A 10,990-nucleotide genomic window follows, 5' to 3' on the forward strand; every position below is an offset into this window, starting at 1 on the left:
AGCCCATCCTCGGCGGCGCTGCAGGACGTGGAGCCAACAAGCCAGCAAGGATGTTCCTCGTTGGAACGGGCCCTGCAGGACGGCAGGCGTAGCGGGTAAACTGGATTTGGGCGGAGATTACTTATTGTTTTTTTCCATAATGATGTCCACAAATAAACAGCACTAGGCTTTCTCTGAGCTCCCTTGCCACTTTACACTGTGGCCGTCTTCCTGAGCGTGTAATCTCAAGTTGTTCTCCCTCAGATGGTGACAGAGGTGCCATCCCCTGCCCTTTCACCTCCTTCGTCATTCCCACAGCAGGGTTACTGGCACAGTTGTTTTGGGGCCAGACAGTGAACTGGGTTCCTGCAATGGGCCGGAATTTTACAATACATATTGGAGGGTGTTGGGACACATTTGTGTGTGTAACTGAGACTGCTTCCGTGATCACAGCTTGTGTAGACACCCATATGACAACTGAGGGGGCAGCAAACAGCGTGGGAGGCGGAATGAACAGTCGAGGCTGTGAACCTGTTAGGCCAGCCTTGCTGCCTGGGGAACTGCTCCCAGATGGGTTCCAGTTCAGCCATTCTTAAATGTTTTTGTTCTCAGCTCTGGGTGATTTGACTCACTGTGTTTCACCAGTTTCACCACTTGTACCAAGCACTAGTGCGTGAGGACACATGGGCATGAACGACTAGCCAGGAAGGAGCTGCCAAAACATCTGTCTTAAAATGTTGGGCTTTGCATTGAGAGATTGAGGAATAGGTGCATGCTCCGTTCTACAGGAACAGAAACTTCTGGCACTGAGGAAGGGTAGTGAGCTGGGGGGACAACACCTACAACCAGTGCACCAAGGCTGGCCAGCTTGCCTTATACTGAATAACTAAGACCAGATTTTTCTGAAGTGTTGTCAAGAATCAAGTAATACGTGTCAAAATAAACCTCTGTTGAACAAAACCTTTTGTAACAGCCTGTTACACTCCCATTTCTTTATTATGGCAGCCAAGGCTGTACCCTCTCTGTAGTCTGGTTTACTTAATAACTAAGTGAGAGAGTCTTAAAGAGGTTAGCCATTTAATGTGAAATATTTCCTTTTCATACTGTCATCCCGTAAGTCATACAGCACTTTCAGAGTTGGGGGTTTAAAACATATTGTTTGCTATACAATTCAAGCTAACTTCATTTTTACTCAGATTTCTAGGGTGGTGGTGGGGGTGTTACTATATATGTAACTGTTTAAATGAGTTACAACGATAAAATAATGTGTAGGTGACAGTGCTGCGTTAAAAGTTTCTGAAGAGTTTCCACAACATAAAATTAAAATGAAATGTGATTATTTGCTGTTACAGTGTCACATACATAGGCATTTGTCTTGCCAGTAGTTCAAAATTTAACAGCTTTCCAGCACATGAGTCTGCAGTCTTGCTGGGAGCAGAAGACCTCCATGAGCAAGCTAGAAAGTTGTGTACGAACTTTGGACAAGCATCTGGAGATAGAAGGTGTTGAATTGCTGTAGGATTAGAAGTAGCAAATAAGTGCAGGAGTACAACAGAAGACCGTAGCAGAACAGGAGAGAAAGCAAGGAAGCATACAAGGATGTTAAACACAGATTCACAAACATTGCTGCCATGGGTAGAAGAGCCATCAGCTGAAGAGTCCAGGTTCTTCACAGTCATCTTTAGGTAGCTCTGTTGCTGTGCAGGGACTATAAATGCAATTCAGCTAATTATACAGAGGTGTCCTCAGCATGATTTTCTTTCTCATTAATTAAAGCTCATACATTTCATTGTATGGCTCCATGGGTTATGGAGTTTGTTGTTGTATGGTATCTTATTTTTAGGTAATAGTAATGTTAGCAATGATTTTGCACAACTCCTTGAAATTAAATATTTAGACCAGCAGGTAACTGTGCTTTTTGCTAGTTTAACCAAATGCTTACATTCCTTATTAGAGGGTTCACTTAACTTCTTTTTCAAACATCATTTTCTCTTAGAATAAAACTTTACCTAATCCTTCACAGGATAATGAACTTGGGAATACACTTGGGAAATAATCACTGTGAAACAGAGAACATTTTGTAGAAGAAAAGGAACAAAAGAGGCTTTCTAACAGTCTCTTTTTTTGAATGTCTAGATTGATAAATAGTTAAATGTCAACTTGTCTAGAAAAAGATACCAATTTTATATTCCAATCCTCAGCCTATTTCTGCAAGACGTGGGAGGGCCTGGAACAGTCAAAGCAGAAGCACAAATCTGAAACACCCACATCTCAAGTGAGATTATTTCAGAGTGATTATCTCACTTGTTCTTACTAGAAATTCCATCTGGAGGCAGAGAAGTTTTTCCCAATGAAACTTTCAAAAAAATTTTTTTTTCCCGCTGAAAGAAACTTTTAAGTAAAATTGCTAACCAGTTGTAACTGAGAATTTGATTTGAGTCTGTTTAAGTTAATTGACAAGTTCCTGTTGTTGCGGTCTGGCTCCAGACCAGGCCTTTGATGCTTCTTTTTCAAAGCAAAAGCAGAAAAGGAAAGAAAAACGGATTAAGTTTTTAGTCTGACAGAATAGTGACATAATTGTGATCAACAGTTAATTAGAATACATGTATGAAGAAAAATGTAAATGAATTTGCAGCAATCTTAATTAAAAATGTTAATTTCAAGGATGTCATCTCAAAAAGTCCATTTTTTGCCTCAGTCTGTTTTTGAAAAGCATTAGTTGGACTACCTGAATTTAACTTCGTCTTGAAGGTTTGGGGTTTTATGGAAATATTGCATTCAAATGTTTTCTGAGTGGTTCCTTCATTGGTTTCTTCTCATAGTTGTGCCAGCCTTTCCTGACAAGCCTTTTCTTGAGAAGTTGTAAGAGAAAAGAGAAAAAGAAAATCCTAACATACTATATGAAAGTGGTTTTTCATTCGGGGGTGGGGGGGAAGCCTGCGAGTTATTACTCTTACAGACTGTTGGCGGAGATGCCGAGACGGATACATACACAAAAACTGTCAGAATTTTATTTCCTAAGGAACAGAAGCTAAAAGTAGCGAATAATCTGCACGGTTTCTGGAGAATAAAATACAGGTTTATGTCCCTAAGAAAGGCCACCCTGCAGGGACTGGCAAGGGCACCCGCAGGACCCTGCCGCGCACACCCTGCCTGCCAGCAGCTACTCGCCACAAAGCAGAACACGCTGGCCACCGCCGGCCAATTCACTCATTGCCACTTCCACCGCTGCCGGGCCCGCCGCAGCAGAGCCGCCAGAGGGCCGGCCTGCAGGGCGCCGCCACCCCCCGCCGCCCCCGGCCCGCCCGCAGGCCCGGCGCGAAGGCCCCTGCGGCCCCGCACGGGTACGCCCGCCCGCGGGGGCCCTCAGGACCGCAGACAGCTTTGCCGCCGCCGGTGAGCTCCGCGCCGTTCCCCGCTCCCCCTACGCCGCCCGTTCGGCTCCCGCCGCAGCCGAACGCGCCCGCCCGCGCTGCCGGGCCGCCCGACGGGCGGGGAGCGGCACCCCAGGCCGCGGCACGCGCCGCCCCGTTTCCGCATCCGGGGCGGGCGCCCTTCTAGCCGGCTGCGCGCCGACGGGACTCTATGGTGAGGCGGCGGGCTGCGGGGCAGGCGGCGCCGTGCCGCCCCGCTTGGTGAGCGCAGCCGGACCCCCGCCGCCCGGCCGGGCCCTGCGCCCCTGCCGCGGTCTCGGCCTCAGCCTGGGCGGTCTCCTGCCCTGCGGCGCGGTGAGCGGCGGCCATGAGCGGCGCGGAACGGCCCGAGGAGAAGGAGGCGGCGGCGGCGGCCAGCCCCGGGCGCTCGCTGGGTACGTGCGGGACGGCGGGGCTGGGCGCAAGGCAGGTGCAGGGAGGCCCGGGAAGAGGCTGGGACGGCGGGAGCGGGGCACGGCGCCCTGAGAGCGGCTCGGGCCGCCGCCGGCCCCGGGGGCCGGTGACAGGGCTGGGGGCCCCGCGGGGGCCGAGGGCAGCGGCCGGGGTGGGCTCCCACGCGGCGTGGCCTGTAGGTTCAAGTCCCATCTCTTCTAACAGCCCCGCACGCAGTAAATAATCATAGCTTGCCCCTGCAGAATTCACATGTTAACTCTGACTGTTGCAAACTTCTGGAGTTCTGTGTGTGGTGTTTCAGTGAGGCCTTCGTATGTGTTGAGTGACTGGCTCGGACCTTTATTTGCTAGGCGCCGGTTTATCCTCCTTGAAAGCAAAGAGTGTGTGGGGGGGTGTTAATGTACGGGCATTCTTGCTGCATAGCCAGAACAACTGATACGGCCCTTTTTTTTTTTTTTTCCCCTCTGTAGACTGGCATATTTTAAAATGTTTGTTGTGGCTTTGGAATACTCTTTGGTTTTCCTTTTCTGTTCTGCTGGCGTTCGGGTAAAACTTTTCACCAGGGAGCTCGTGATACGGAACTGGGAATAAGGGAGGGATAAAGAAGGGGAGGAAAAAGAAAACACGGTTCAGTTGATAAAGTGCAAGGGGTTATACCTTCAGTGTTGAAATGCTTTTAATTTTTAAAGAGGAAAATATAACTGCTATAGGCAAAACTTGAAGTGCATGCTGACGTGTCACATTCAGTCTTGCTATTCTTCGGTGTAGGTCCTGGTGATGCATCTCCAGATGAAGGAGTAGTAGAAGATTTGCCTTTAATAGATGAGAAAGCTGTGGAGCAGCTAACTGAAGGATTGATTTCTCATTATCTGCCTGATCTTCAGCGATCAAAATCAGCACTACAGGAACTTACGTAAGCAAATTTTTAAACCCAGCTTCTTCTATGTGCAGTACTCTGTTTGCTGCTTTTTTCACTATAATGTTCTAGCTACCCATAACTGGAATACAATTCATTGCAGCATTTCTGTGTTTTAACTGCAGCATCCTGAATAGCTGAGTGATTTGTGGGAGTACTGGGGTGTGTATAAGCTGCAGTGTAGCCTATCTGAACTTTGACTGAAGGATGTATAATCTGGAACAGTAAACCTCTAGGCCAGATATAGCGAAAGACATGTAGATTTCTTAAATACTTCTTCATTTCTGCAGTGGAAAATCTGCTGGAAGTTGGATTTATTTTGCTTGCAGAGATGCAGTTCATAGTCGGGGCAGCTCGTAGTGGGGTATATTGTTTGTTGTCCAGTCTCTAAACCGTGTTGCAAAAGCTACATTTGGAAAATAAAATGAAGGAGCTAAACAGGTAAGAAGTCTTTGTACATTGGCATCTCACTGGTAACTGAGAATAGCTTATTTCAAATGTAGGCTGGATTTGCCATGGATGCAGAGATACTGGAAAGGGCTTTACACAGATCCATCTCAGCTTTTGTAGGGTACATTGGTTTGGGTTTCATATGCATGAGGTGGTTATGCTGCTGCCAAGGATAACCTGCGTCTGCAGAGACTTTAGCTGATTCCTGTGGGATTTAGGATCTTTAATAAGCACCAAGAAACCACACAAGCTCTATACAGAAATAACTCAGTCCTGCAGCATGATACAGAAGCACTTGAGTGGAAAGTCAAGAGCTAATTGGTTTTCCCTTCGTGCAACCTGGGGTGTTTACTCACTGCAACCTGCAGTGTGCCTATTGAGGGTTTTGGGATATTCATCCCAGACATTCGTGCTTTTATGATGCCAGCTAGATTTGTGTGTACTCAGCTGGGATTTTCCTAAAAGCATGTACTCATGTCTTTTCTGAAATGGCCTGGCAATGCGTAAGAGGAATCTGATATTGGGAAGTATGTATTTATATTGTTATGATCAAAAGTAGTATTTATTTAAAGGTCTGGTTGAAAAGCATATGTGCTTCTTTACTTCAGTTTTATGCTTTTTTTTTTTTTTTTTAGACAGAACCAAGTGGTATTACTAGAAACGTTAGAACAAGAAATTTCAAAATTCAAGGAGTGTAACTCCATTCTTGATATCAATGCTTTGGTGAGTACTTTCAATGCTTTGTTAAATCTCTATTAGTGTAGATTTTCTTGCCAAAGGATTAGTAGCCACTTGTGTATTTTCCTTGTTCTTAATGACCTATAGGAAGAGAAGCAACCAGTTCCGATACTTGGGACAGATTGTTGCTGGAGAGGTTGCAGAACCAGCGTATTTCCCTTAAACAGGGAGGGCACTGGGAAGAAAGAGCAGGCTCAGTCAGCTAGTGGTAGTTAAGTCTAGCTGTTCAAAACCAGTAACCAAAGCAGATGTATGCCATTTTTCAGTAGGACTGAGGCTCCAAGGTGAGCTCTGTGCACCTCTCCAGACTAGCAGGAAGGGTGCATGAAGCACTGATACACAGTGCATAAAATGGTAATATTTTTATTGTTTAATTAATCTTAATTCAGTAGATTACTGGATGTACCTATTGAGATATGACAGTTTTCTATATTAATACATGTAATGTGTGAATTTATATATAAATTATATATATATAAACTTGGACAATCCATTATCAAACTGGTCATGACTATGTTTTTGATTGCTGTTTTGCTGTGTAGCTCTGTAAAACAACTATTCCAGCTTGACAGTCACTGCTTTAATGGTTATGTTTTTCAAGTTTTCAGAAGCTAAACGCTATCACAACAAGTTAGTGAATATTAGAAATGAAATGATGATGCTCCATGAGAAGACATCAAAGCTAAAAGTGAGTGGGATAAATATTTTTACTTTCCAACATAGATATTTACTTACGTATTCTTGACTTCCAGCTTTTTGGATGCATGCTGAAAGTTATGATTAAAATAGAATCTTCAGTCCTTATCTTAAATGGATGTTTTCAGTAGCACCGAGCCATGTATTTTTTTAAAATTTCACGTTCTCCTGCCTGTGCTCAAGCAACTTACTCATCCAAACTATTGGTAAATCTCCGTGTCATAGTCATATTTAGTTGGTACAAGAATCATGCTTTGTTCTATCGCTTAATCCACTCCGTTCCAGCTAGTTCTCTTTGTTGTTTCAGTTTCCATGTCTTTTTAATGAAAACTAGGTTGTCATAAATGTTAGAATTTCTCCTTCTGTTTGATGTAATATCAACAGTGCCATAAGTTCACTGACTTCATGCTATGTAGGCAGTCTCCAGTTACATTCTGGCAAGATTAGTCCGTCAGTGTGCTCAACAGAAGGATTTTCACTTGGGAGACAATAAATTGCACAATATGCGCCTTGTCTGGTATACATGAAGGATGAATTTTAGTGAGGCTGAAGGGAGTCCGGTTTGTATTTTCCCTCTGTAGATCACAGACTTGTCATTTCTAAAGTGAGAGGGAGAAGGAAAAAAAAATGAACAGTTTCTGCAGCATTCAGTCATAGGTGGGGTGGATTGGAGAAGATAGTGTTAAGACAATGGGAAGGATTTTGGTCGTAGCTCCGATTCAAATAAAGCTATAAAACTTACAATGATTTTCTTGTATTTTCTATTTAGAAAAGAGCACTTAAGCTGCAACAAAAGAGGCAGAAGGAAGAACTGGAACGAGAACAACAACGTGAGAAGGAACTTGAAAGAGAGAAGCAGTTAACAGCAAAACCTGCTAGGAGGACATGAAAGCAGAGCATGCAACAACTTGTCCAAGCTAGTAATTTCTGCGTTCTCTGGAATTAAGGCAGACTTTGCTTAAACTGGGCTATAGCTGTTAGTAGCAACAGTGTATTATATTATAAATTCCAGAATGGTAATACTAGGGTTGGTAACGCTCAAATTTTTTCATTTCAGCCATTAAAGTTGCCTTCTTTTGTAATGCTATGCAGTTTGATATTATTATAATGTAAGTTAATTTTTATATATATTTATGTATGTATATAGGAGAACTTCGGCATCACATTTTTAAATACCTGTCCATTTTTTTTTTTGCCTGTTCTTTTGGTATCTAGAATTCTGGGAGATATTTGTGACTGGCACACGTGGGTTTTAGACAAAATACAGAATACTGGTTGAAGTTCAGATCTTGTCACCGGACTTCAGTGGCCACGTATTTCACTGAAACTGCTTTTATTCAGGCAGTTGGAATCTTTTTTTGATGCCCTGGTTCATAAATACTGACTTTTTGTGCAGCCTTAGTTTAGCCTATCTCTAATGAACTGAAGAAACTTCCAGTGTATTTGCCTGAAAGCTCACTTTATTGCAGCAGTCTTATTTTTTTGTTATCAAGTAACTTAAGAACAGCTTTAAAGTAAGTTCTGAATAAGTTCTCAGCTGAATTGGCAGGGCGGGAGGTGTGTGGGTGTGGTGGTGGTGTAGGGAGCAGAACACTAAAGATTCTCAAAATTGAGTGTGCACAATGCAAAGATTAATGGGTTTGTGCTTTCACAAACGTTTGAGCCAAACCAGGGAAATGTTGCCTCTTTAGTGGTTCAACAGGAAGACTGTGTGGTCTAAGCAGACTTCTGTGGGATTAGAAGTTGTCGTTTCTTCATTTTGTGTGACAAAATAAAACACAACCAAGCCTAAACTTCCACTTCATGTGAAGTTCAGTTACCTGTAGGAAAAATTACTGCGTTTAATTTTTTTCCTTGAGAAATTCTTTATTTGTACTTCAGGGCTATATAAGAGAATTTTTATTATGCTGTCCTCACCCAAATCGATGATGATTAGTGTATACTGATGATAAATGCGGAATGGAGGTTGATACCTATTTCTCTGAACATAATTGCTTTCTTGCAGGACTTGGTGTGGACTTGCATTCAAATGAATGTACATGTTGTCTGGGCTGGTGAAAGAGCTTTAAACTATTTGTTCCTTCAATCTAACAAACTAGTTATTTTAAATCTGTTATTTTTTGTAGTAATGTAACTGTGTTTTGAAGTAAGATGAAGGGTAAGCTAGGTAAAGTTTTCCATAAAATATATATGGTAAGGTACCATAGGGGCACAGTCAACTTGACTTTTTCTTCCATTTTAGATGATTCATACGGTGTACGCCTGCCTGGACTCTACTGTATTACAATTTTCTGAACTCCTAATTTCCCATTCTTAATGTTTATGATCTTTTTTCTATGAAAAACATACTTTTAATGACTAATCATCCAACATGCAAGGTAAACTGGGATGACGTTTTGGGGCAAGGAGAACAAACTACTTGAAGTAGTCTGAAGGGACACTGAAATGCTGTTACTGAAGCAGTAATAGATTAAAACTATCCACAGGTGTTTTTCCTTTAAGCTGACTTGTGCCTGGTAATTGCCAGTGGATTGTTGACCTGTGCTGTTGTTTGTATGTATTTCTAGGACAAATGTAAAGAATTTCCAGAGTCCGTATTTTTGGAGCAGAATGTACATAACTAAATGTTGTTTAAATACTGTACTTTGTAATGCAATTTCAAAATTAAATTCTGGGACTTCTAACAGTTCTTGTGAAAGTATAACGTGAAACTAGATGCCTCAGTATCCAAATAGGGATTAAATTCTTGTGGTATTTCTTGATTTGTCTTCCCCCCCGCATCTAGAATCCTGTTTAGTATTTCTAGTTGTGGTCTTTCTGTGAAGAACTAGCGGGTTTTTTGTTTTGTTTCAAAAATCATGGCTACTTTTAATGAAAATACAGAATTCTAAGCATAGAAATAGATGCTTTTGCAGTTGCATAATTCATTGTTTCTTTGGAATAATTTCTGATCAAAGGAATAAAAGCTTGTGGTGCCTGCCTGAGGAATCACATACATGTACGTAAAAATGTAATTGATAATTTTTCCCATAAAATTGTAATAAAATCTGGGTTTTTGTATGAATAAGGAACTAATTTTACTAAATGACTTTTCTGTAATATAAATTCTTTTCCCTGCCTTTTAAAAAATTACTGATCAAGTAGATAAATGTCGTAGTGTTAGACATTTTCTTACTTTATTCCATCCACATGAGGAGGCACAGCTACCTGCATCTCTTTTTTAAGAACATAAAATGACAGCTTTAAAACTGTCGTCTTTTTAGTAGTGTTTCATACTGTGTGTACTCGTTTTTAAACTGTCAAGTCATAGCAGCAGAAGACACGGAACTGTGCAAGTAACTCCTTAAATTTTTATTTTGCAATGTTCTACAAATGTAGGAATTACTGTTACTAACTGGGAAATCTTGGTTTCCCGTGCTTTTATGTTTGCTGTTGTTAACCTGGATGCTTAATTTGGTTTCCCCCACCTATAGTCGTACAGCTTTACATAAACAATTTTTAATACAATGAAATCTGATTTCTTCACAATAGTGGTGGTAGCTTTGCCGTGTTTATAAGACAAATACTTGTTGTCTTTCGGAAAAATGGCTACGGAATATTTTATCTGGTTTTATTCTATGTGCTATGACCCAAGTGATAATAGCGTAAATAATAATGTAAATGTTTCTGGAGCTGTTCCTTGGGATTCTAGCAGGCGAGAGAGCTCTCTGGCTGCCTTCCAAGTCTTACTCCGGTAGGGGCTTTCTGCCACCTACTGCTCGCTTGGCGACGCTGCTGGCTGCTCCGCGTTGTAGTTCCCAGCTTGGCGCTTTAATGCCTCACCTGGCAGGGGTCAGCGGGTTTCAAACTTCATGAAATCTAATTGATTATTTGATCTTTGTTGGATTAGTTGTGTGAATATAGCTAAATTACTGCTAAAAGCTTTGCAGGCCTTGGAGCTAGCGATGGAAATCTGTAAGAATACAAATTATAGCAGCATATATGGCTATTTATGCTAGGCACAACAGTATGTACCAAGTTTCTTAGTAAAATGGTATGTGAACGTAGAAAAGGTGATTTATAAATAAATTAATTAATAGATAAGTAAATCAAAGTGTAAGCTTAAGTTGAAGTAAACACTTGGTTTTGGCACAAATATCACTACTTTCCAGTAATTTGGAGTACATTTACTTACTTTACTTTTCTCAGTCCTTGGCAAAATGATTTGTAGAAAAACAGCAGGAGGACAGGACAGTTCCATCCGCACCACCACCACCACTGTATCTCTTCAGACCACTCCTTTGTGATACCAGCACAGCCAAGAACTCTTACGATGTGAGAAATTTATTTTTCTTAAATATTCTCCATGTAGGTGACTGAACTAAAACCGGTGGGAAGAACAGCT

The 10,990-nt window shown here is 42.0% G+C and overlaps 1 protein-coding gene across 1 annotated transcript; it reads left to right on the top strand.

The window, feature by feature from the left end:
• Positions 1-3,525: 3,525 nt before the first annotated feature.
• Positions 3,526-9,290, top strand: BLOC1S6 (biogenesis of lysosomal organelles complex 1 subunit 6). Its single transcript, XM_055810143.1, has 5 exons — positions 3,526-3,787; positions 4,575-4,719; positions 5,808-5,895; positions 6,512-6,598; positions 7,376-9,290. The coding sequence occupies exons 1-5, from the start codon at positions 3,721-3,723 to the stop codon at positions 7,493-7,495; spliced, it is 507 nt and encodes a 168-aa protein (XP_055666118.1). The 5' UTR covers positions 3,526-3,720; the 3' UTR covers positions 7,496-9,290.
• Positions 9,291-10,990: the final 1,700 nt, after the last annotated feature.

The sequence above is a fragment of the Falco peregrinus genome, chromosome 1 (assembly GCF_023634155.1).
Source record: "Falco peregrinus isolate bFalPer1 chromosome 1, bFalPer1.pri, whole genome shotgun sequence".
NCBI classification, from domain to species: domain Eukaryota; kingdom Metazoa; phylum Chordata; class Aves; order Falconiformes; family Falconidae; genus Falco; species Falco peregrinus.